Below are 27,168 nucleotides of genomic sequence, written 5' to 3' on the forward strand. Positions count from 1 at the left end.
TACTTTTCAGATAAACAAAATTACATCATTAATCTGTTAATTATCTTAGCACAGTTTTATATTCATAAGTCAAAAATAATTCAAAAGAAACCATCATGTAACACTGATCTTAAAATATATTTTGTAACCCTTTTCTAATGAGAGATCACAAAAATAAGAAGCTTATAAAAACAATAATCTAACCATTCTAAAGCTTTTCAAATTGATGTAACTGCCCCAGCACTTTTTTATATTGATTATTTTTGTATTTATAGCTATGTTCATTTTATGGTTTGTTGTTGTTATTTTGTCTTACCTGCTTTAAACTGTTTGACATTGCCTTATATTTGCCTTGTACTTTTTGCCTTGTACTTGTGTGATGGAACTAAATGTGGTGCTTCTATAGCCCTCGATTTTTACATCTGGTATTAAGATCCAGCTGAAGAGTTAAAGAGTTTGTGAAGACATCATGAGCAGGTACGGCTAGTCGAAACATGTCATCACATCACATTTGTAAGCAGCAGCAAAGAACCACCCACTTTCAAATCAAGAAACAACTGAAGAAGCACATTTACACTTTTTGATTGATATAAACACTTCACTCATGGGAACATGAAAAATATGTTGAGACACCATTATCGTAAGCACAAAAGTGCTGTGCAGAACTAAGTATGTAAAACTAGATAAACCTGTTCTTAAGTCTTGATAAAAGAACTGCTGAGATTTAAAAACAAAGGTCACAACATGAGTAAGCTCTGTTTTTTTAGAATTAAAAAAAAAAAAAACTGAATTTGTGGTACAAAAGAGCTGCAATGAGATTTGAGGATGAGCTATTTATCAAATAAAGCTCAGACATGGTGCAAAACAAAGAGTGATTGTGCCAGACTTCATTGATTGTAATGGGAGTGCTGCAAGAGTGCAGAAACGCAGGCTAACCTAAGCCTCCCAAACAAAACTTTTTTTATCCATCATATGAAACCAACTTGACAAACAAAAAGATATTTGTCACCTAATGACGGTGGTGCACTGTTCATTGAGGAGGACTGCAAGAAAACAGCTGGATGATCCTGCTGATGAAGCTGCTGCCAGACTTTTTTAGTTTCCGAGCTTTCCTAGAAATGGCAACTTTGTCTTATGTGTGGAACAACTAATCCTTACCAGTGTTGTCAGAGCTGAAGCAAGGCATGTCTGGAGGATCAGCAGAAATTAATGAACATTTTTTAAAACGTTTTTAGTCACTTTAGGTCCCCTATTTGAGTTTTTTTTTTTTTTTAACAAAAAAGGAATAGGCCTAACTAGTCAAAACTCCCATCAGATATTTCAAAATACCAAACAATAACTAGAGCTAGTAAATGATGTAAATGAAAAACAAGAACTTAAAAAAAAAAAAAAATAAATAAAAAACGTTTGTAACCAAAAGCCTATATCCATAAATAAATAAATTTTAGTTTTGAGGAGAAAACTGGCTTCTGTCAGTGAAAGCGATCACTGCTCGAATGTACTACGAGTCAAACCTTTAAATATTATAAAACACTGTTGCACGGTATGTTTCCTAAATACAAAAAAAAAAAAAAACACACAAAAAAAAAAAACCTTCATTGTTCCGATCTCTGAACAACAATCCACGTGGACTACATTACCCATAATGCCTTATTGTAAACAGGAAGTGCGTCACGGAATTTCAAACCCGTAGAGCCCACAGCTCATACCGGTTCATCACAGTGTTTCAGAATTACGTAAATAAATATTGTTTTACTTATTAATCTTTCGCTAGAATGAAAGTGCGGCTTCGTGTGTGGGTTCCGGTCGCAGAGACACAGGATCTTTGACTCTGAGGAACTGATTCATCAACACTGAAGCTCTTCCCGTCCACAACACATCTGAGGATTGAGAAGTAATATCAAATCCTGCCTGCATCCCTATCATCCAGACAGAACCAGAACCGGATCCATCAGCAGAAGTGGATCTTTAACGGGTTTTAGTGATGATCAGCTGATCTCGTGTAGACGCTGTGCTGGTTTCCATTGGAAACGGGCACGCGCGCAGATTTCACTGTAAACACCCAGTTTCTCCCGCTGGGGATCAGACATGGTAAACATCTGTTTTCTTACTAATAAAGTCTAAATAAAATTAATAAATGCAAAGCAATATAGTTTAGCGAACACGAGGGGTGGTGAGGCGTAGCTTCTAGTGTTTAACAGAGTCGTGTCAGAGCTAAATGACAATAATTGATAAGTTTATTCAAAATGTAATTATTTTAGACAGCTTGTAATCAAAAGTTGTTGCTATTTAATTTGTAATTCAGTATTAATTACTTAAAATATAATAATTCAGTGCATGCTGTTGATACAAATCCTGGTCATGTGACATTAAAGACTTTATTCTGCGGTGTAATAATACAAATATAGAAATGCATTATTATAGTACAATAAATTACATAAACATTTATGTGCAAATTTCAATATCATCAGAAGAGATAGCTGAATTTGTAAAATGCATAAAAGGTGTTTAATTGTCTCATCTTCATCTTTTGCAGACTTCAAAACCAAAGAAGGGGCTCAGAAGTGAGTTTTTGTTCAGCTCATATCTGTGTTTATGTCTCATATTTTTGTTTACGGTGTTATATAAACTGTCATCTTTCTCCCAGGCTCAATAGATGACGTGTTAGGAGATCTGCTGGGTGATGATGACGATGAAGGTGTTATTCACTGATCTAGTCACAGTATTATTTAATGGAGGTGAATGTGCTCTGCGTGTTGTTTAAACGAGTGTTTCTGGTCCACAGGTCCAGTGAAGGTGCGCTCACCTGCAGCCGTGTCCAGCAAACCCGCGGCCGTCCTCACGTCCCGCAGCGGGAAGAGGTGAGTGCTGCATCTGACAGCTGATTGGTTACATTTGTTCAGATGGTTTGTGTGAAGCACTTGTGCTGAGCTTCATTTGGGTTGCAACTCATAAGCAAGAACATTTAAGTCACAGCATGAAATAAACATGTAGCACATCTGAATAAACATCAACAGTCTGATAAACTGAGACTCAGATAGTCTGTCACCAGTGTAAATGTCTCATAAACCTGCTTTTTTTGCATTCAGGTCGCTTCTGGATGATGATTTCTTCAGTAAACTGGCAGAAGAGGCTGAGAAAGATGATGAGGTGAGACACATGCTCACAAGAAAAGGTGCAGAAATGAAACACTTTTAATTATTAATTATGTTAAATTAAGTTCAATTCAAACTTATAAAGCTCTTAAAAACTACATAACATACTAAAATACTGTAGAATTAAAAGAAACTAAGAGAAAAACTTTTATGCATGTGTGTAAAATTCACTATTACATGCATTAACACAGCAAATATGAAGAACTCACGTTTAGCTCATGTTTAGATAAATTGATCAAATGAATCTCGAAGCTTAGATTAATTGCAATAAACATCTATTTTAGTATCACTGCTATTTTATTATAGTTTTACAATATTATAATACTACTATTATAGTATTACAACTCTGAATTTGTTTTTATATTGGTATTTTCCATTTTCATTTTAACTATAGTTAAAGTTTTGGTGATTTTGTAGATTAAAGTCTTAATTATATCTGTTTGACGTTTGTTTGAATTTGTGTCTCAGGGCTCTGACGTGTCTGAGGCCGATCCTGCCGCTCTGCTGGACAGCATGAAGGTAAATCTAGAAGATGCTGTTTTCTGATTGGCTGAAATATGAGATATGACATTTTTGTTCATTTCAGAATATGGATGATATGGATGCGGATCTCTTCAGCTCCAAGAAGAAGCCGAGCTCGGCTCCTGTTCAGATGAAAGACTCCAAAACAACAGAACCTTCTAAAGCAGGAGACAAGAGCAAAACCACCGGTGAACTTCTGCACCGTTACACATCTGTTTCTGTACATTTCAGATGTTGAAATTTAAAAAATGTGTTTTTACAGAAGACACGGTTCTTGAAGACAAAAAGCCCAGTTCTGCTCCGGCCTCCACAGCGAGAGCTTACAAGAAGTTCAGCTTTCTGGGTACGTGCAAAACCACAACTTTTCTTCTCTTGACAGCATCTAACAGGGTAAAGGGCTTCATGAGGTGTTTTGAGGAATGATTTTTTCCATTTGCTCCATTTTCACGCTGCGTGTGGTTCAGATGATGAAGGTGGAGGTCTCGATCCTCCTCCTCCAGATGAAGGTATCAAAACACAGTGGGACCGCTGAGCTTTTAGCAAAAACTTGGTGAAAAAAACATCTGGAAACCCTGAAGTTACGCACGATGGCTGTTCTTTACGATTCACAGATAAAGTGGACGATTCGTTAGATGATTTACTGGATGACCTGGAACACAAGCAGAAGACGACTAAGAAAACCGATCCGCCGTCCTCTTCCTCACCAGCCGCTCCTCAGAAAACAGAGACGGGTGAGAGAACGGTGACGTCTCAAAGATCTGACTCCCTATAACAGAAGATAAAGCGTTATGTGTGTTTTAACAGCATCTCCAGCAGCTGCTGTGAAGAAGAGAGATGATCTGACATTTGACGATGATGAAGATGATCTGATGGACGCTCTGGGCTTTGGAGAAACACACAAAACACAAGGAAACGGAAAGTCACAGAAGAAAGACAGGTAACATATGTCTGCAAACCTCTGCTGGTTGAATCCTGGCAGTCTTTAGGAGGTTTTTGTCCCGTTTATCAAAATTAAAATGAACAACATGGGACAGTTAAAAAAAAACCTGTTATGATAGATTAACATTATAACCGTATAATGTGAAAAGTGCTATACAAATAAATTTGACTTGACTTTAAGCAAATGATTTATTATTTAATTACATTATATATTTACTATATTATATATTTATAAATTATTATTATTAATCAGAAAACGTTTCAGGTTCATTCAGTAATTACTCTATAAAAAGTGTGCTTCTGTAAGATTTTCAACTTTGTATAAGACAAGGTTGTCCTTAATGTTATGTAATATTTTATAGTTTTGTTTATGTAAATTTTTTGGGGTAGTAAATGTCTTGACTGTCAGTTCTGTTCAAAATTTTGTCTTCTTTGTCTTGAAACTTTGTCTGACATAAAGTGTAAAATCTTTCAGAAATGCACTTTTCTGTTTTCTTCATTATTTCTGAATCTCTGTCCTCTTTGATCAGCGATCCTCCTCTGAGAGCTCGCACACGACTGGATGAGATCCTGGGCCGAGGAACGTCTCCTCGTCTGCTGGAGAGACCCGTCACGGGAGAGAAGAAAGACACGCCACAGCCGGAGAAACTGCCGGAGAAGAGCTCAGCTGGAAAAGGTGATACAGTCTCAACTAATACTGACTTATCAAATGCGTAAATTAAAACAAAGCTCTTGAAATCAATAAACAAACACTAACCTCTGGTCCTGCTCTCTGCAGCCTCTCTGATGGATGAGGAGGACTTCACATTCGGCTCCTATCAGCCCACGATGGGCTCGACTCCAGAGGGCCGTCAGTCCCGCAGACAGTCTGTCAGGTGAGAGTCCACACAGACACATTAATATACTGGACTGCTGACTAGCGGCTGACCAACATGTCACATGGCACAAGATGTGTCAAACAAGAATTTTACATATTTACTGAAAGTTGACAAAATGCAGACTTTCTAAAATTATTTCATGTTAACACAATAGGATGTACACAAAATTTTACACAATATTTACTCTAAGTGTACTAAAATATTCAAAAATAGTAATAACAATGCTATCTGTAGATTTTATCCTAATAATAATGTGTAAATTAATAATTAATTAAGGTATCTAAATTAACCTTTCTACTGTATTAATGTAAAAAAAAATACATTTAATGCTTACATTTAATTTTACACTTGCATTTAATATATTTAATGTTTTTCTTTTAATACAAATATTACCATATTGCAGGAATAATTAACAACAGATGTAATACAAAAAAAAAATTGTAACAATATTTTTAGTAACAAAATGCAAGACCTCAACTTCCTAAAATTATTTTATGTCTACCCATTAACACAATACAACAATCACTTTCACAACATGTACAGAAAATGTATTATTTTACACATTTACTTAACTCATTAAAATATTCAAAAACAAATAATAAGTATATAATAATATCATATTATAATATAAATAATAACAAAGGTATCTGTAGATTTTATCCTAATAATAATTAAAGTAAGTAAAATTAATCATTGTTACGGTGTTAATATTAAAAATATCTATAATTCAATGATTAAAAAAAATAAATAAATTAGTTAAAAGGCAATAAAATTTTTACAATAATACATGAATACTTCACAATTAATGTAATATCATTACTTTTCATAATTTTTTTAATGAACATAATTCAAGATCTTGACTTCCTAAAGTTCATATCTACTAACACATCTATTGTGTATGATCTTTCTACACAATATTTCCTGAAAATTCACTAAAATATTCAAAACAAAAACAAAGATTAATAATAATGCTATCATTAGATTCCGTCCTAATAATGCAGCAAAATCAGAAAAAAGTAATTAAATTAAAAGTACAATTAAAATACTTAAATGAAAGACAATAAATTTACCATAATGCACGAATACTTCACAATTTATGCAATATGTACATTTTAAATTATATTTTTCATTAACAAAAAATGCAGGATGTCAACTTTAAAAAATCATTAGATTTTTACCTATTAACCCAAAACAATAAGATGTCTGCAAACTTGATTCTTTACATATTATTAGCTCAAAAATTGCTAAAATATTAAACAACAGAAAAATATTAACAGTATCGATGCTTTTAGAGGATGGAGACAAGCCAAACAGATTTAGCATTGTTTATACAACTATGTAATATAACTATAGAGCTGTTTCATTAAATTGAACTCTGTGTTGCTCTGTATGGTGTCAGATTCTCGACTGAAGACGTGAGAGTTCACTCACCCTCCGCACGCACCGCCCGGCCCAGATCAGACTGGCTCGGACTGAAGCAGGACGAAGAGGAGCAAAAGATGAAGGAGGAACCCAAACAATCAGCACCAGAGACCCTGAAGCCCCCGGCGTCACCCTCCTCAGCGGCCCGTAAAGAGACACCCGCTTTAAAGACAGCAGATCCACCGGCAGCACCCTCTTCTCCTAAAACCATCTCAAAACCAGTGAAGAGAGACGAGGACGAGGAAGACGACTGGCTCGCCGGAGCACTGAGTCGCAAGAAAACACAGTCAGTGAGCCAATCAGAGGACAGAGAGAGGAAACAGGACGTTTCATCAGGTCTGGGGGAGGAAGTGGACGTGTTTGTCAGGTGAGCGTTTTTAATGAATGTGGGGTAGGAATGGATCAGGATGCACTGAGATTTGCTCAAATGTGTGACGTATTTGCAGCTCTAAATCAAATGTGCCTTTAGCCCCACGAAGACAACAGGACGAGTCTCCCGTCCCAAACCCAGAGCCCAGGTACAATCAATACAGAGACTATCACTGCTGGAAATGTGGTCATGTGATTTACACTGGACTAAATGCAGTGTGTGTGTGTTTTCCAGCAGAGAGTCCACTGGCGTCTCCGTCCAACACAACACGAGCTCAGAAACTCAACACAAACCTGGTACAGTGAAACACAGCATTGTTAAATCTTTTATAGTTTTTACAGTTATGGAAAATATCAGGCAATTTCCATTCCTGGAAAAGTCAAGGAATTTCTATAGTGAATAGAAAAGTTAGTAATTTTGCTCAACTGTAACATTTTTCATTGGCAAGAACTTGCTCTTTTCACAAAAGAAAACACAAAAGCACAAAAATTATATATTGAAGAATGTGGGTAACCAAGCAGTTGATGTAGCCATTGACTTCCATGGTATTTTTTTCTATACAATGGAAGTGAATGGCTACCATCAACTGTTTTGGGTTAACTATCCCTTTAATCCATGTTATATTTAGATAACTGGTTTTCAATCAGGAGGCCTCAGCAAACTTCCTATAGGGGCCTCAAGAAGACTTAAAATTATTTAAAAGATGACAAAAATCAATAAAATGTGCTAAAAAAAAAAAAAAACTAAAAATGATGATATTTCTTATTTTAAATAATTTTTTGCCTTTGAAGAATCAGAATTCCCACTGTTTTGTAAAACCTGTACATATGAGAAAGCCTCATTTTAAAAGTGATTTGTATACCTGGAAAAGTCATTAATAAAACATTTTATAGTTATGTTTTTTTTTTTAAGAAATTGAGAAAAAAAAAAAAAATTTGAAATCCCTAAATCATAATAGCGATCTATCACCTCATTTCTTAGGTATTCGGTTAGCTTCCTCTCAGCAAACACCACACCAGCATGTCTTACCAATCAAACGCCCTAAAACAGACCTCATCCCTAATCAACACAATTCACTCCCTCACCTGTAGTGACCCAGTCATCTGCTCAGAAATCCCTGCATCTCATGACTCGCTCGGTGTATTTCAGGCCATGTTTCCCACTTAATCGTGTCCGTCACGCCCCTCAGCCCCTCTTCACCGGTTCTGTCCCGTTCCAGGACTCGATCAGACCCTCTCATCACAGTCCAGAGAGCCTAAACCACGGCCCTTTAACTCATCCAGCAGCACACAACCCAAGCCACATGCTCAGGACCCCAGAACACCCTCAGGATGGGACATCCAGATAGAGACGCCCCCCTCAAACCCCGTCCAGGGGTGGCATGTGCCTGCTCTAACGCCCCCTGCAGTGTGGAGTAGGTGCTACTAGTGTAGAGCAGGAGTTTATCATGACAAATATTTCATCAAGCTAATGAAAACAAACCAAAATACGAAGGAAATAAAATGGGAAACCATATTCTACATAAAGAAAACATATATTCCATAGTGTGAAGATAATAATGTGTTTTTAAAACTGCTGTTGTTTCAGTGTTTCCACAGAAGTCTGATGCAGAGGGCTCTGTACCTGCGACACAAACACACGCACCTTTACCAGCAGACAGTCTACAGCAGCTACTCATACAACAGCAGGTAACACATACAGATATAAAACAAAACGTGCTGTGATGCTGATTACTGTAGACTAATGAAGGGTTGTGTGTGTAGCTGGCTCAGTCTCAGCTGTGGGGTCTGAGCGGCTCTCTGGACTCACAGAGACTCAGAGGCACGGACCATCAGCACGACGTGACGTCACTGCAGAAACGCATCATTCATCTGGAGGGACAGGTACGGTTACCTCAGACTGATTGTTCAGGAGACTCCCGCTGAATGCAGAAACTGAGATCTTCAAGCATCTGTGCTCAGGTGAGGAGTTTACAGCTGGAGAGAGACCAGAATCAGATGCTGTTAGAGAGCGTTCAACAGAGACACAAACAAGACACTGAGCTCATGGAGAACATGCACAGGTAACACACACACGCACACACACACAGAGGTAACACACTCTATCTCTCTCTCTCACACATACACAAACACGCATACACACACATACATACACAGAAGTAACACACTCTCTCTCACACACACACACACACACACACACAAACAAGCACACACACACATACACAGAAGTAACACACTCTATCTCTCTCTCTCTCACACACACACACACACACACACACACGTAACACGCTCACATACACAGAAGTAACACACTATCTCTATCTCTCTCTCACACACACACACAAACACATACACAGAAGTAACACACACTCTCCCACTCACACACACACACACACACACACACACATACACAGAAGTAACACACTCTATCTCTCTCTCTCTCACACACACACACACACACACACGTAACACGCTCACATACACAGAAGTAACACACTATCTCTATCTCTCACACACACACACACAAACACATACACAGAAGTAACACACACTCTCCCACTCACACACACACACACACACACACACACACACATACACAGAAGTAACACACTCTATCTCTCTCACACACACACACACACACACACACGTAACACGCTCACATACACAGAAGTAACACACTATCTCTATCTCTCTCTCACACACACACACAAACACATACACAGAAGTAACACACACTCTCCCACTCACACACATACACACACACAGAAGTAACACACAGGTAACACACTCTCTATCTCTCTCACACACACAGAAATAACACACGCTCACACACACACACACACACACACACTCTCACACACACACACACACACATACAGGTAACACGCTCACATACACAGAAGTAACACACTCTATCTCTCACACACACAGAAATAACACACGCTCACACACACACACACACACACACTCTTTCTATCTCTCTCTTACACTCTCTCACACACACACACAGGTAACACGCTCACATACACAGAAGTAACACACTCTATCTCTCACACACACAGAAATAACACACGCTCACACACACACACACACACTCTTTCTATCTCTCTCTTACACTCTCACACACACACACACACACACACACACACACACACACACAGGTAACGCTCACATACACAGAAGTAACACTCTCTATCTCTCTCTCACACACACACACACAGAAGTAACACTCTCAATTCAAGGGGGTGCTTTATTGGCATGACAAAAACTATACATTTGTATTGCCAAAGCAATTGCAGCTGGGCTGCTTACAAATAGTGCATATATGTATTAACCGAAAGAGTTGTGTGTGTCTCCTCTCAATTTCAATTCAATTCATATTGCTTTATTGGCATGACATACTTAGATACATATTGCCAAAGCATTGTACATAACAGAATAAAAAACAAATATACATCCATAAATAAACAAAACAAAATACATCCATGTATAATTATATAAACATTAATGGTACTACTAATGCAGATGTGTTCACTCTTTACTTCTTAGTTTATGACATTCATAAATATGTTGTGCAACCAAAGAGGAAATAGGTCCTTCACCAAGTAATATTCCTAGTTTGTCATGTTCATGGAGTGACTGGAACTCAGGAATAATCTGCTGTATTTGACGGTACAGTGCGTCTCTTAAGGACGTGTATTTGTCACAGTGGAGGAGGAAGTGTTCCTCCGTCTCAACTGATCCTGATCTACATTCGTTACAGATTCGCTCTTCTTTAGGTGACCACGTCTTTTTATGCCGTCTTCTTTCTATGGCCAGCTGGTGGTCACTCAGTCTGTACTTCGTCAGTAAATGTCTGTGAGTTATATTCCTGACTGAGACCAGATAGTCAGCCAGACTGTACTCTCTGTTGAGTTTCAGATAACATTGGAGACGACTTTGGTCTTTGGTTTGTTCTTTCCAATGCTGTATGTATGTCTCCTTCTCTTCATTCATAATTTCTTTGATTCTTCCAGGTTTTTCAGGGTTGGTGATATTGAGGGCTTTGTTAGTCAGATCTGACACCATTACACAAAGATGACTTTTTTGAGAACTCATTGCTTTAAAATGAAGAGAATCTTCAGAACTAGAGTTTAAGTGGATCCAGAACTTTAAAACTCTTTTTTTAATGATTAGATTCAGGGGGAGACGGCCTAACTCCGCTCTGCAGGTGTTATTAGGTGTGTTTCTGTGCACATGAAGGATGCTTCTGCAGAACTCTACATGCAGAGCTTCTAAAGGGTGTTTATGCCAATCTTTATGGCTGTAGACTCTCTCTATCTCTCTCTCTCTCACACATACACACACACACACACACAGAAGTAACATACTCTCTATCTCTCTCTCTCTCTCTATCTCTCTCTCACACACACACACACACACAGGTAACACACTATCTCTCTCACACACACAGAAATAACACACGCCTCACACACACACACACACACACACACACACACACACACACAGGTAACACGCTCACATACACAGAAGTAACACACTGTCTCTATCTCTCTCTCTCACACACACACACAAACACACACACAGAGGTAACACAGAGTTAACACACTCACACACACACACACACACACACACACACACAGAGGTAGTACACAGGTAACATACAAGCAGGTAACACACACACATGCCTGTAAGAGTGTCATTTGGCGTGATGTATGTGCTCTTGTCTCAGAGCTCGTGTGAAGCTGCTGGAGGAATCAGCCGCTCAGCGAGAGCTGCGCTCGAGGCAGGAGAACGAGGACCTGGCGGAGAGACTGGCTGCAGTCACACGTCTGACGGAGCAGGAGAGAGCAGAGATGCAGGCGCAGCAGCAGCGCAGACTCACGCAGTGTCAGCAGGACAGAGACAGAGAGGTGGAGAGACTCAGAGACCTGCAGAGGTGATGCACACACGCTCCCTGAAACTTTGAGTTACAAGTATTCATTTAATTCATTATTAGCTTTTCATAATAATAATGATAAAAAAACTAGCACAAAGTTCTTTAAAGCTGACTATGGTTACAGAAAAACATTAACCAACACACCTGAGTGTAAAACAGGTCTGTTTCATTAACTTGTCACAGGAAGTCCATCCTGGAGATGAAGAGAGATCATGAAGAGCAGATCCAGCGTCTGAAGAAACTGAAGGACGAGGAGATCGATGCGGTGACCAGTGCCACGTCTCAGACCAGGTCCTGCACGTCACAGACGAGACGTCCCTCAGCGGCTTGAGCCGGATCTCATGGAGCTTCTGTGTGTGTGTGTGCAGGTCTCTGACGGTGGTCATCGAGCAGATGGAGAAGTTCTCCCGCAGGCTGGGCGATCTCTCGTCTCGAGTGGAGAGTTCACATGAAAACACGGCGCAGGGGCTGGAGATCGGAGCCAGACAGAGAGACGAACAGCTCAGAGGTACAAACACAAGAACAAGCATCTCCAGATCTGTGCAGAACGGACCAGCGGATCTGAATCTGTCATTCGCTCTCAGTTCTGCAGGAGCGCATGAGTCAGCAGCAGCGTGAGATGGCCGAAGAGAGGTCACGACTCAAAGAGGTCATCGCCAAGATGGACACACAGCTGGCCGAGCAGCAGAGACAGCTGGAGAAGGTCAGGAAACCCCTCTGAATCCACATGATGTTTAGTCTGAACATGGAAACATGAATGTATTAGTGTTTAACGTGATGTTACGCTGGTTTGTGGGTTTAGGAGCGCTGGCGGGTCACGTCAGAACAGGCCAAAGCTGAATCATCTCTGCGAGGACTGGAGGAGGAGAGACGGACCATGATGCAACAGTTCAGCATGGAGAGGGAGGAGCTGGAGAGGGCAAAGGTCAGAGGCAAAACATCACTTGATAAATCAACCCTTACTGGACTCATTTCATGTGTCAAGTTAGAAACATGCAATGTAATGCAGTTGAGGGGTAAGAGAGAAAAAAAACAACTATATAGAGCCAGAAAAATCATAATATCAAAATAAAATGAATTATTACCATGAACAACATCATTTTTAATTCCAGTGTGTTGTATTCTGCAAACGTGTGGTACAGGATGGGTGTCTGAAATCACACTGCACATAATTGAACACACACATCTGTCTCTCTGTGTCAGAGCACTCTGCTGGAGGAGCAGCAGTCCGTCATGCAGCACTGTGCAGAAGAGCGCAGGAAGCTGGCGGCCGAGTGGAGCCGCTTTCACACGCAGGAGAAACTGCGTCAGGAGCGCGTGGAGAGAGAGGCCAACCGAGCCATAGAGAGAGACGCAAACAGAGAGGGGTCCATCTTCAGCATGGCACAGGTCAACACAGCACCGCCAGTCCATATCACAGTACAGGCCAAAATATGGATCGTGGCGTAATGGCTAATATTAATCATGATGAGCAATACAGACATGTTTGAACCTATATGAGCCTAAAAGTGATAATGCATTTTCATGTAATAAATTGAGCTAGGTGCTAATGTTTACATGCAAACCATACAGTAGTGCTGTATCTCAGTACTATGAAACCATATTTGTGATTTTTCTCACTATTTCTCACTTTTTACCTTACTATTGTGAATTAACATTCAATTAAAGCAATATTTTGGTTCAGCCAAAATAGCTAAAAGTAATCAAATACTTTTTCCTATATGTAATAAATAAATAACAATTCAGTACAGCAAAAATAGCTAAAAAAAAAGTCAAATATGCAAAAATGAATGAATACTAAAAAAAAGAAAAGGTATCACCATATAAATAAATGAACAAGCCTCATCTAAATGCAAACATCTTGCTTTGATTTAATTTTTTTCTTGATTTTTTTTTTTTTCCAACAAAATGTAAGTTTGTAAATTGCATTCTGTGATCTAAAGTCAGAATTGTAGCTTTTTGTATCTCGGAATGCAATTTAAATTTTAAAGTCAGAATTTTATTTGAAAACTTGAATAATGTTAGAATTCTGAGGGGAAAAGTCTAAATTGCAAATATATAAAGATATAATATTTTACATGTAAGAGTTTAAATTAAGTGTACATTTTAATATTTAAAAAGAAAGAGCACCCAAAACATTTTACAGCATGCAGAATAAATAAAAATATTCAATGGAAAAAAGATGTAGAATGATTTATTATTTATTTATTTTTATAATATATAATATTTTAGTAGTATAGTATTAGTACAATATAGTATAGTATGTTTTAGTATTTATTAATATGTTGAATTAGTTTGTATTTTCATATTTGTTGCTTTCATTTCATTTAAATGTAATGTATTTAAAAAGTAAGTTACATTACATTTTAATTCAAATTACATTTTATTTATAAACTAAATTTAGTTTTAATTGTGTTACGTTAATTTTATAATATTTGCTTTTGCCATTTTTTGTTTAAGTTCATCAAATATTTATATTTCAGCTTTATTTTAATTAAAGAAAACTATTTTAATAGATTTAGTTAAAAATAACAAAACTGCTAACTAAGTTTATACAGTCAGCTGCAGGAGGTCAGATGAGAGCAGGTAAAAAGCAAGAGGTACTGGTGAGTGAGATCAGATGAGAAAAGAAGGTTTTTCTTGTGTGATACTCAGGAGCAGGCGGATCTGAAGCTGCGCGCCGGAGAGCTGAAACAGAAGGAGGAAGCGCTGCTGAGAGAGAGAGACGGTCTGGAGAAACTGAGACAGGAGCTGGACGCTGAGAAAGACCGCCTGAGCGCCGCGGCTCTGAGACTCAAGACACGAGCGCAGGAGGTGGAGGGATTTAGTAAGGTAAAACACTACAGCAGATCTGTGTGTGAGCGAGTGTGTGACGCTGATCATGTGACACTGAAGCGTTCCTGTGTCACAGCTGGCGTCCGAGCGCTTTGAGGAGGGAGAGCGAGCACTGAGAGAGGCCAGACAGGTGGAGGCCGAACATCAGACACGACTACGCAACATCCACACGCAGGTGGAGAGACTACGACAACAGGAGCACAACCTACAGCAGGTCTCACACACACACACTCATCACTGACCACAACCACTGTCACAAAATGACTTTAAAATAAATAACTGTAAATGAGATCTGGGTTTCAAGCATCAAAACAATACAAGTTTAATACAGCTTTACATTTCTTACGTATGCTAGAATGTGTCCTGTTTATTTCTTCTCAGCAAAAAATAATAACTATCATACATTTTTACAATGATTTACAGAGGAGAAACACTAAAATGTCATTCATTGTAACCATAGTTTATAATAGTTAACAAAAAAATCTAGTTTGGCATATTTAGATCAAGAATGATGACATTAAAAGACTCTGTTTAAGGATTACAGTTCAGCCCCCAAAAATTCATTTGAAATCTTCACAAATATTTGCCACTATCCTTTAAACCACTAGATCTTACCCATTTGTCAGCAAGACATTTTTAGTTGCTTAAAATATAATACATTTTGTATGATAATTATTTCTTGTATTTTGTAGTGTTGTCAAACGATTAATCACATCCAAAATAAAAGTTTTTGTTTGCATAATATGTGTGTGTTCTGTGTATATTTATTATGTATACATAAATGCACACACAGTATATATTTTGAAAATATTTACATGTAAATATATTTAATATATAAACATAACCTATTTTTCTGAAATATATATACATGCATGTGTGTTTATTTATATATACATAAATATACACAGCACACATACATATAGTATGGAAACAAAAACTTTTATTTTGGATGCGATTAATCGTTTGACAGCACTTGCATTTTGATAAGTACAGGTCAGAATAATCATGTCTCAAAATAATAATGAATCAATGAACCATTTGAACAATATTATTGATTCACACGGACTGTGCAAACAAACTCCTTCATTAAGATGAACCAGACTTCCCAAAACTACACACAGTGTAAGAGAGAGCATATTTGACTGTGATGACAACAGTTTTGTGATTCCACACCACTATTTGATGGATATGTAGCGTGGTAATGGTAAAGCTGCACTGCATTGAAAACAGCTGAACTAATGAGAAATGATTCAGTTATCTAGTTCCTCGTGGCTGTGTAACTCTGAACATGTGACCTGCAGGAGCGTCTGAGGATGACGGATCATCACAGAGACATGGAGCGACTGAGACCCCCTCTTCCCGTCCATCCGGGGACGTCAGCGCCTCTCATCACAGGTAATCTGTTCATTCAGACTCACCGCAGGTGTTCAGTGTGTCCGACAGTCAATCATGTGTGTGTGTGTGTGTTTGTCAGATTTCTCTCCAGGATTGGCCAGCACACACCTGACCCCCGCTGTGAACCCGCTGCCTGCTGAACTTCACGCCCGCCTCGCCCTCATCAAACACACCGCTGAGAAGGTACAGAAACACATGTTCACTTCAGCTCACGTGTTACCCAGCTCCCCAGCGATGACACTTTCTGATGCCGGTGTCCATTAGAGAGGACTATAACCAATCAAATGACCACTGCAGCAAAGCACTCCACATTAAAGAGGTTTAACATGTTAAACTAAAAATAAGCTCAAGGGTATATTATATACATGTATGTTTACACATTATTTTTTTAGTTTAGCAAAAATAGCCAAAAATAAACAAATAAACACTCCAAAATGCAATAAATTTAAAAAAGTAATAAATAAAATGAAAAGATCCCACTACATTTCCCAAAAATATAAAGCAAATTTCAGTTTAGCACAAATAGCTAAAAAAAGAAACTTCTCCGGTGAAAATTAAAATAATGATTCAGTCTCCAAAATGCAAATATTCCAATATGCAGCAAAAAGTTCTGACAATTGACATTTTCTATTTATGTTGAGAGTCAAAAACCCAATGATGTAAAATACATAACACTAACATGGTATATAAACATTAATTAAGTGCAAAATAAGCTCAAGAGTATATTTTATGCATATACATGAGTAAGTGAATAATTCACTGTGTAAACAGTCAAAAAATACAAATGGAGGGATGTCAGTATTCAAATAAATAACTTTGAAAATTTTAATATTGAAAGATTTGAACACAATTTTGAATGATTCCAGTGAAAAATTTAAATAAGCAAAAATTCAGTTTGACAAGCACAATCAAGTAAATACATCAAAAGAAGAGATATCTAGTGATGTACGTTCAACTCCGAAGCTTGCATCAAAAAAACTACAAGATGGCCACAGCATGAACCGTTTTAAAAAGCTTTGAGTAATGAACCTTTTTCTGATACAATTGTGTTGAAAGCTTCACGGGTTCAGAACGCTTCACTTCACCATCACTAGAGATCTCACCATATTTCCCATCGATGTTAAAGCCAGTAATCTAATGGTGTAAAAATCCAAAAGGCAAACAGTAGATCAGAAAATGATGGTCAGTCCAGTTTAAATGGCATTTACAATCCACTTCCACATAAAATGTAGTCAACTAGAGCAGGTGTAACACATTGAGCATCAAACAACCACAACAAACTTTCCACAAAATTCAAAATGTCTGCCTTTAGTTAATCTGTGAATGATTACAGACTGATGAGGCTTATCACACTCCCTAATGGCTGGAGTGTGTAGTTATCATAATCGCTGGTGAACTGTTGAAATCCTGCCCCCTGCAGTCTGAGATTAAATGGCACGGATGAACTATAATGTTCGGTTCACCTTTGAAATTATTTTTATTTTCCAGCAGATGAATGATAAAAACATTGACAGCCAATCAGAGTCCATCCTGCATTTAAAGCAGCAGACAACAAAACTGCAGCGCGCACTCATTTTAACACAAAACATTATCGATCATGTGACCCACTTGAATGCCTTGCGAAATCTGCTCAGAGAAATCTTTGCCGTCACAGATTCCTATTAGAATGACTGGATTTCACCTGTGAAAAATTGCTAAACAGTAAATGTTACTGCACTTTTACCCATATTTTTCAATAAGCTTTAAATAGCATATCAATATATTCTTACGGTGAAGCAATGGGTGCAGTATACAAATTGTTTGTTTGCAATCCCTGGAGTCCATTTGCTGAAATATGCTGAATACAGCACAGCTAGTGATTTTGGGATGAATTAAAACTTTTAAATATTAAAAACATGAACAGAAGGTTATGTATATATATATATAGCATTACAAACACAGCAGTTGTGCTTTGATATTTTGACAAAAAATAGCAGTGATTATATTTAGATTTTTATTTTATGACTTAAGTTGTAGACTATTTTTGGACCCATTGGTTTCCAACAGAAGCCCCAATTATGAGAAAAATCACAATGTTTAATGTGTCAAATTATCAGATGAAGTGTACAAAAATACCTCTAAAAATGCCTATTAAAATCCACAGTGGTTGAGCTGCATAAACCACTAAAATCATTAGGAAGTCCTTTATTTTAACTTCCATTTTGAGGTAATGCTTGCCATTATTGCCTCAGAGCAAGTGTTTCCCCTAAATTGGTGACAATCAATACTAATGGTTTCTGGCCATTTCTCAAACAGGACAGAGACTTCCTGCAAGAGGAGCAGTACTTCCTGGACACGCTGAAGAAAACCTCATACAACTCAGCCTGCAACACATGACCACACAGAGATGGGAATCGTTTTGATATGCTTTATTTGTTAATAAATGTTGTAAAAAGATGATGTTTCATGGTCTGACATCATTCACCACAGTCACCACTGAGCGCATCTGCAAACATTGAAAAAAATATATATATGAGTCACTTCAGTTAAAAATTTGATCTTTATAGTTGAAGTAAAAATGAAAATTGAACAAGCCTCAGGTTACCAAAAACTCCACACATGCTTTTCAGACAGGGATAACTTCTCTCATCACAGGCTTGAACGAATAAACTATCTAAAAACTGATCTTAAGTCAGATGGTTTCTTTATAAGAGACTATTCTGACCTAAAAAGCATTGAATTGCACTATTTACGACCCTGAATTTATTGTAAAATACTTACACGTACAGCTCTATATCTAGGTGAATCAGGACACTTCATGGTGGTTTCAGCTCCATCTGTAAGATGATATGTATCAGTTGGGTTTTGTTGAAGGTTATGCAGATTTATTTGAGCACACTCATCTCGGGAAGATGCGGCCAAACATGCACAAGTAAAAGCTTATGATTAGACTTACCTGATCAGTGCTGAATCAGCGTTTAGATGCAGATGTTCACCTGTTGAGAGACAAATAATTTGATCAGATATCCGTCTCCAGAACAGTGATGCACTTCATATCAGCACGTTGTGTCTCAGAATGATTTGCTTTGCCATCTTCAGTTATCGCATCAGACGGCACTTCCTATATAGCAGTTTCATCACAGAACACAACTCATGCATTGGAGTAAACAATGTTTCTAAAAAAATTTTTTTTAATTTAAATTAAAAAAAAAAAAAGTTCTAAATCCCCCCAGAGGTCAAATTCAGTAATAAACCATTTACACAAACTTAACCAAAAGTTACACATTTAATTACTTAAGTTCTTCCTTAAAACGTCGTAATACACTGAAACGCACAAAAATAAATTTGAATACCCACCATTTTCATGAACTGCGCCTAATTATCACACAGTGATAAGCCAGCCAGCAGATAATCATGATCAAGTCGCGTTGAATTCAGCCTACAGAAAGACAAAGGAAAAAACCGTGAAACACTGAACGCCATTACTGCGTTTAAAATCAGTGACACACTAATAAAAACATCTTTGAACGACAGACTTACATTTATCATGGTGGTCTGCAAGCGCTGCGATCGGATCTTTGCGTGCAATTCATGATGAACACGCTTTACTTGAGCTGATCTGTCCTGCGTGTCTGAGGCAGGCCGAACACGCGCGTGCTGCAGAGGAAAGAGAGCGAGAGCAGGGAGCGTCCGCTTTTATAGCGCTGGAGCCTCGCGACCCACGTGACTAGGGGTGTGTTCCATTCGGTAGCGATCAGCCCTGAGCCCTATTCCCTTCGAAGGTGACTTCTGGAAGGCTGAGAGGTGTAGCGTTCGAAATAACGGTCTATGCTCTGAACTCATTTATTAACGTATATTGAATTCTGTTTGGAACGATCCTGCTTTCATTAGTGTTTTCCTTCCAAGTGCCCTACGAAGGCAGCATAAATGAGTTTGGCGCGCTGGAAATGCCATGGGGAAACCGTAATGCGTGCTGGGAAAGTGAAGCGCTTCACAAAATAAAAGTATTACTAATTGAACATTAAAAAAATAATAATAATAAAAAAATAAACATTAATCACATTATTGCAACGTAATTGTAATTATAAATTTTAAATATATGTGAAAAATGTGATTTATTTATCCAGTGCACATGTTTTCACCCCTGTTTAGATTTACAAAATAAAGGTCATTAAATCAACCAACAACTAAATTAATTACTAAATAATTAAAAAGTCATATAATTGCATATAATGGGTAATAATAATAAACATACCTCGTTTGTAAAATCTAATTAGGTCTAAATCTAATGTAATGTTATGTGAGTAACACAAATGTTCCACATGTTTTGATGCACAGATAGACCATACTTCTTTCCAAAGCATTGTTTTTACGGGAAAGATAATCAATGATAATACGCTGACAAATGTTACCGGTCTGCAACATCAAGAAGTGAACAAAACAAGTGTTTGAAAATGACCACGCTAACAACCAAGAGAAGGTGCAGTTTAATCAGATGTCCAGTCTCACAAATGCTTGTTTTCACCAGTAGTGGTTTAGTAGGCTATACTGCTTTCAATGGGTATTAAGACAAGTCAACTGTATAATGACGGAAGATGGATTATTTTGGAGTATTTTACATAAATGTTATTAGTTTAAATTTTTTCTCTTTCTCTTTGTAGCTATATTTAGTTGACTGTAGTCTCCCCTACATTATATTAAGATAAGATTTGTTTAGTTTTTTTGAGTAGACCCGAAAGTGTACTTCATTTTATTAATTTTTTTAGTTTTTACGCACAGCCTTTCAAATATACTTCATTTGATAGCATGCATGCACATTGGCGATCGACACATGCGCACTAGAAACTTGATTCTTGTGTAGTGCCTGCACTTTTTCTCTCCAAACGTAATGAGTGATTAAAATGTCTTTATACTGGTGTAAACTAGAGTTGCGGGTATCTTTTAATTGCCTCACACGTCTCGTCAACATCTATTGTTCTGGGTTAAGGCTAGAAGGGATACAGCTACTGGGCATGCACACATCAATATAGCGCAATTTTTGTCACACTGCACAACCATAATTTTTTGCATTATTGTAAGCGGTAGGTTTAGGGTTGGGGTAGGTGTAGACGTTAATAAAACACAATCTAATAGGTGGAAAATTACATTACATTTTCCCCCGGTTTCACAGACAAGCCTAGTCCTAGACTAAAGTGTAAGTCTGAGCTGTTTCAACTGAAAGAAACTTGCACTGACTGATCTTAAAATATATCAGTGCCTTTGTTTTGTCTCAAGATGCACACCAGAAATGTTTTTTTCTAAGTACATTAATAAAAATTACTTAAATGTCCTAGTTGAACTATGGCCTAATCCTGGTTTAGTCTAAGCCCAGTCTGTGAAACCGGGCCTTTTAGTTTCCGGTCGGAGCTGTATCCCTTCTACCTTGTGGATAAACTAAATAGTAGTAATGGTAGAAACAAACCTTTTCAAAGCTTCGAATCAACTGAACGAACTTCTTCGCAAAATGATTCACTGTTTTGAAGCGCTCAAAACATCACATGCTAGGGACACCTGCTGGTCAAAATTGTGTAAATGCAACAAAAACTGGGACTAAAACATGCTTAAAAACAGCTTTTAAAAACCCATTGCAAATGTTTTATTTAAACTATAATACAATAAATGCTATAAAAATAATAAGATACCGTTAAATATGAAGTGTCTTTTAATATGTGGTTTGTTTATTTTTTTGGAGCGCTTATAAATAGAGGCCAGTAAGACACTATTAACTACTACTCATCTTTTTAATTACACAAATGTCTCCTTAAAAATTTACAAATTGATGAAACTGATCCGAGATCAGGTAAAAACCATAGACGCTGGTTCAATTGTTCGCCACTGGGGGGCGATCTCAATAAACTCGCATGATTCACGGGTTCACAGAGATCCCAGCGACGAACCATTGAAATTTCAAAACGTTTTGAAACAGTTATGACGTAACGAAGCCTCGTTTACTGAAATCACGTGACTTTGGCAGTTTGATACGCACTCCGAACCACTGTTTCGAAACTAATGATTCACAAATCTTTTAAAGCTTCACGAAGCAGTGCTTTAAATGCGTCCGGCACTACTAAATAGTACTACAACGAAAAAAAAAAGAATAATAATAAGCGCATGTGTGAGCTGTGCGTACATCATAGAAACATCACACTGTGCTTGTGCTGTATGCTTGTACTGTGATTACGACGAAATCTGAGTCACGCACTTTATGAATGCCCTAGCTTAAGCCTTCTATAGCATACAGACCACACGGTTTTAGCAATCCTATAAGATCATTGCATGTCACACTGTGCGACATGACTACACTTGACTACGACATGTGTGTACGATGATGACAACTCGTACGATACGACACACATTACTATAGAAGAATAAAACGTCATCAGTGTGCGCTAGTGATAAACAAAAAGAGCATGAAAAATACACTTTAGCAGTTGTATTTTTTGTGTGCTGAATCCGCTATGGAGTTGGTTTATTGTTTACACTTTTTCTCCTTACGAATTTGTTTGGTGCAGCATTCTATATGTATAAAGGTATGCTTAGGGTGTTATAAATGTAAAAAAAATTATATATTTATATTATAGAGTTGTGTGGGGTGGGGGATAAATTAATTGCGATCTGCGATGACGTCACAATCGTGTTGCATTGTGGTCTATGGAGCGGCCTGAAGTGTGCATATGAAGCAGACTCGCTCCCTTGGTCAAAATCGAGGGGTCGAGCCGAGGGTCTGTCCATATAAACGTCCCTCGTCCACTTCACGAAGTGGAAGGCACTTCAAAATGGCAGCGGGGATTCGCCCGAGTGGAAGTGCTTAGGGAAGTTCACGAGTGAGTGTCTAAAAGTGGAGTGGAACGCAGCCTAGACTTTCAGTATGCGAAACTAGGCTTGTTTGAGATGCGCCTCGCCTCGCCTGAAATGTAGGCGAGAGTAGGCAGGCTGCAGTGAGTGGAGGAGTGAAATAAGCGCAGTCAAGACGGACAGTTCTGCGCTCTCGAAGTGGAACAGATACCTACGAGATCAAAGGCAGATATCGCGTTATTCTCACTCATATGCTGTGCTGCTGATAAACATGATATAATTTCAGTTCTGTCGCTTTATATGAATTCGAATTCGCAGGCCAGAGTTCACCAAACTTGAACTTTGCTATGCAGCGAAATATCTTCGCACGGGCTTGCATTTCCGGTCTGACGCAATTGCATGTGTTTGAATGGAAGTCAATGGAGCGAAACGTCCAGTGTGACCACGGCCTTCCATCTGAATTAAAAGAAAACGGCAGCGCTAGAGGAAAGTGGAGTAGATTGTATGTTTTTACATTTTAGATGTATTATAATGTTACGTGTTTAATTTAAGTTTTTTAAAAGACGCTGCACAGTGTGACGTCATATCACAACCGTTGCAGCATGTGAAACAATTTCACATACTCAAAGTCTAGTGTGACCGCGGCTTAAGCAAACACACTGTGTGATGATCATGCAGTATCTCTCACACTCTCAGAAAATGATCGTAGGCTATCTTTGGTCGCAAGACCGTGACAAAGGCCGTCTTTGAACCTCTCTCACTGTATGACACAGGACCAACGATTAGGAGCCACGAACACAGAAATCGGCACGATTGTTTCACGATTCAAATCTTTCGTCTGGGACAGCCGAAAATCATGCAGTGTCTTGGGCTTTATGAAACCAAAATATACTTAAGGCTTTACTGGAAAAAAATATTTTATACATACATTATTTTATTTTTTTTCAGTTGTACTATGGCAATACTGTGACTTTATGCACATAATATACCATGATGATATTTATACATATATTGTTTTTATATATGTAGCCTATTAGGTTAAATACTGTGATTTATGGAATATGTACCAGTGTTGTTGTAACATCATTGTTATGCTTTTATAATTTTATTAATATTGTAAATTCGTTTTTTAGTTTGTATTTTAGTTATTTTTAATATTTTTCTTTTCATTAGTTTTAATAATTTTTAATATTTTTTTGACATTTTTTAAATTATCTATCGTCTTTATTATTATTTATTTCCCTTTTTATTTTATTTTATTTCAGTTAATGTTTGTTTCACCTAACAAATTTTTCCACTTTTTAATTTTTTTATTTTTACTAGTAATCTTGTTTGTTTTTTTTGGATATGTACCACCGTTGGTAAAAGTGTTTTATTCACTCACACATGGTATTCTTTGAAGTAGTCTACTTCAGAGATCACAGTCCTCACACAGCGTTTGTTAGTTAAGTCACATCTCAGGAGTGTCCTATCCTGAGTGTCACGCCCTTTGCCTCCGTTATTTTAATGTCATGCCGCTCTTCCGTCACTAGGGAGAGATAGCCTATGTGAACTCTCTCTCCCGCACACACACAAACACACACACACGCACGCACATGTGTTTAACGAGCGTCCCGCGGTAGCACACACTCACTGCAGCACCGTCCCGCCGCGGGATGGATGAACCGGACGCGGCGCGTCAGCGGAACGGGCCCGCCGCGGGCGCGCGCATGCACGGTTTGTTCACGGACACGGACACCGGGCGGCTCACAGTCGCGCTGACTCTGTCGGACAGCTGCCTGACTATCCAGAGGATCAGCTGCGCTTCACCGCCGGAGCACCTGGACCTGCGCGACTGCCTGGGGAGCCGCGCGCACCGGGGCGAGAGCGAGGACCAGGGCGCGCAGCTCTGCGTGTATTTCTACGCGTACCGGCGCCGCTGGATGGCCTCGGGTCCGGTGCGCCAGAGGGACGAGCGGCGCTTTCGGCTCGCGCTCGGTACGGAGGAAAGCGATGAGGACGCGAGCCTGCGCGAGGCGGAACGGTGGGCGCGCGCCATCAACACCGCGCGGCGTCCGGAACACACGCACGGTGAGAAACCAACTTAATACAGAGTTCAAACTCTAGACAGTCACTCAATAGACAGGCGAAATTGCGTCTTTTATGAGCGTCTTCGATAACACTTTGGAACAATAACATCAACAAACATTGCACCCCTGCTAAAAAAAACAATAGAAACCATCACAGAAATTCTATAATGCTTTCCACTACAAATGCCATTACAAACTATGAACTTTTAACCATTAAAACCATTAAAATGGTTTCATGTAGTGTGTTTTCTAACATATTCCATTAGGATTTATTGGATTTAACAAGCCACCGATAGAAGGCGACCAATTACCAATAGAAACCCACAGGGTCCATTACAGTTTCCAGTAAAACCCATACAATTCCTATTATAACCTATTATAAATTCTGTGATGGTTTTTATTGTTTTGTTTTTTTTCAGCAGGGACAACTCTTTAAAAAAGATGATCATGCTAATACCATGTTTTTTTTGCACATAGTAATAATATGTTGAAGTTCCTTGTCAATATGAATATATTAGTCATTCAGTATTTATATTTTGTATTGTCATCTCTGTACCATGGTACTACCACAGTACTTTTTGTAAAAAGGATATCCAGCTAACAAACTATGTTTTGCTAGCATTAAGCTCTAAAATTGTTATTTCTGAACGTTTTAACATGTTTTTCATCGTTATATGAACGTTAAGGGAACGTTCGATTTCATCATTTTGCAAACATATTCTCTGAACTTTCTGGCACAAGTAATAACATTTAAAAAACGTTAGACTAACGTTCTAATAAAACCTTTCAGGGGGAAAAAAACCAAAAACCTTCCATTAACAATGTGTAAATAACGTTTTTCGACTGATTTTTTTTTTTAGCGTTTTAATGTTTTGAGAACATTAATAAAGACCAGATAACTTTGAACGAACATTCTATTGTATTCTAACACTGCTGGAAGAACGTTTGTTCATAACTTTGCCAGAACGCTCTGAGCACTTTTCCTGATGGCTAGTTACTAGTACTAGTTGTTAGAACTCGCTTTAGCCAGTGACTAATAAAAAGTACATTGAAAATACAGAGATACCACGCAAACGGTATGTGAGCATGTTAATCATTCAGTGGTGAATATTTTCACTGTGTCAGGGTGACATGCCTGTTCCTACACATTCACATGCGGTTTCGCCTGTTCGACGTGTGACGATGAGGTGTGACGGTTTGCCAGGAGGAAAATATGACAGCTAGATGACAAACTGAACTAGTCTGACCTGCTGGATGACAGTCGTTATTGTAGTGCATGCGGTAGATCACGACTGGTTAGCTATAAACCTGAAATGTGTATGTTTTTAACATCTGATGGAGACAGATATGTGACCCTGGACGACAAAACCAGTCTTAAGTGTCAATTTGAAAAAAGCTTTTCATTGATGTATGGTTTGTTATGATCAGACAATATTTGATCAGACACTAATCTGAGGGTGCAAAAAAATCTAAATATTGAGAAAATCACCTTTAAAGTTGTCCAAATGAAGTTCTAAGCAATGCATATTACTAATCAAAAATGAAGTTTTGATATATTTACGGTAAGAAATTTACAAAATATCTTCATGGAACATGATCTTCACTTAATATCCTAATGATTTTTGGCATAAAAGAAAAATCGATAATTTTGACCCATACAATGTATTTTTGGCTATTGTTACAAATATACCCCAGCGACTTAAGACTGGTTTTGTGGTCCAGGGTCACATATGATCTTGTTTTGGTAAGATTGTGTAATTCATGAATTAGAGTGTGTGAGATGATGCTCAGATGTGAAGAGATGCTGAGAGGACATGAGGAGTCACCCGCAGACATATGGGACACGTCCATCT

The 27,168-nt window shown here is 38.1% G+C and overlaps 2 protein-coding genes, 1 long non-coding RNA gene and 2 other non-coding genes across 6 annotated transcripts in view; 2 read left to right on the top strand and 3 right to left on the bottom strand.

The window, feature by feature from the left end:
• Positions 1-1,633: 1,633 nt before the first annotated feature.
• On the top strand, positions 1,634-18,869 carry LOC131537892 (fas-binding factor 1 homolog). 2 transcript variants are annotated; one of them, XM_058771588.1, is made up of 31 exons: positions 1,634-2,070; positions 2,516-2,543; positions 2,627-2,677; positions 2,765-2,840; positions 3,069-3,129; positions 3,603-3,653; positions 3,721-3,844; positions 3,919-3,999; positions 4,121-4,162; positions 4,268-4,387; positions 4,461-4,593; positions 5,126-5,271; positions 5,374-5,470; positions 6,873-7,262; positions 7,342-7,413; positions 7,500-7,561; positions 8,485-8,679; positions 8,853-8,953; positions 9,029-9,148; positions 9,227-9,327; positions 11,997-12,203; positions 12,387-12,494; positions 12,572-12,711; positions 12,788-12,906; positions 13,006-13,128; positions 13,407-13,592; positions 14,859-15,035; positions 15,115-15,252; positions 16,340-16,433; positions 16,513-16,616; positions 18,729-18,869. In XM_058771588.1, the coding sequence occupies exons 1-31, from the start codon at positions 2,068-2,070 to the stop codon at positions 18,807-18,809; spliced, it is 3,531 nt and encodes a 1,176-aa protein (XP_058627571.1). In that variant the 5' UTR covers positions 1,634-2,067; the 3' UTR covers positions 18,810-18,869. The 2 variants fall into 2 exon arrangements, with proteins under 2 accessions (XP_058627571.1, XP_058627572.1); XM_058771589.1 differs by having other exon boundaries at positions 3,937-3,999.
• LOC131537893 (uncharacterized) lies at positions 18,827-20,109 on the bottom strand. Its single transcript, XR_009270423.1, has 5 exons — positions 19,953-20,109; positions 19,770-19,851; positions 19,369-19,408; positions 19,194-19,249; positions 18,827-18,918 (listed from the first exon to the last, which is right to left on the bottom strand). It is a non-coding gene; the product is annotated as an uncharacterized LOC131537893 (long non-coding RNA).
• LOC131538182 (small nucleolar RNA R38) lies at positions 19,002-19,073 on the bottom strand. The gene has a single exon (XR_009270504.1). It is a non-coding gene; the product is annotated as a small nucleolar RNA R38 (small nucleolar RNA).
• Positions 19,482-19,557, bottom strand: LOC131538183 (small nucleolar RNA SNORD49). Its single transcript, XR_009270505.1, has one exon. It is a non-coding gene; the product is annotated as a small nucleolar RNA SNORD49 (small nucleolar RNA).
• Positions 20,110-24,799: 4,690 nt separating the features above from the next.
• Positions 24,800-27,168, top strand: part of LOC131535881 (sphingosine kinase 1) — a 35,013-nt gene continuing 32,644 nt past the window's right edge. The window contains exon 1 of the mRNA XM_058768397.1: positions 24,800-25,316. Coding sequence (XP_058624380.1) covers positions 24,902-25,316 — 415 coding nt within the window. The 5' untranslated portion in view covers positions 24,800-24,901. The remainder of the gene's footprint in view (positions 25,317-27,168) is intronic.

Source organism: Onychostoma macrolepis, chromosome 03, assembly GCF_012432095.1.
Source record: "Onychostoma macrolepis isolate SWU-2019 chromosome 03, ASM1243209v1, whole genome shotgun sequence".
Classification (NCBI taxonomy): Eukaryota; Metazoa; Chordata; class Actinopteri; order Cypriniformes; family Cyprinidae; genus Onychostoma; species Onychostoma macrolepis.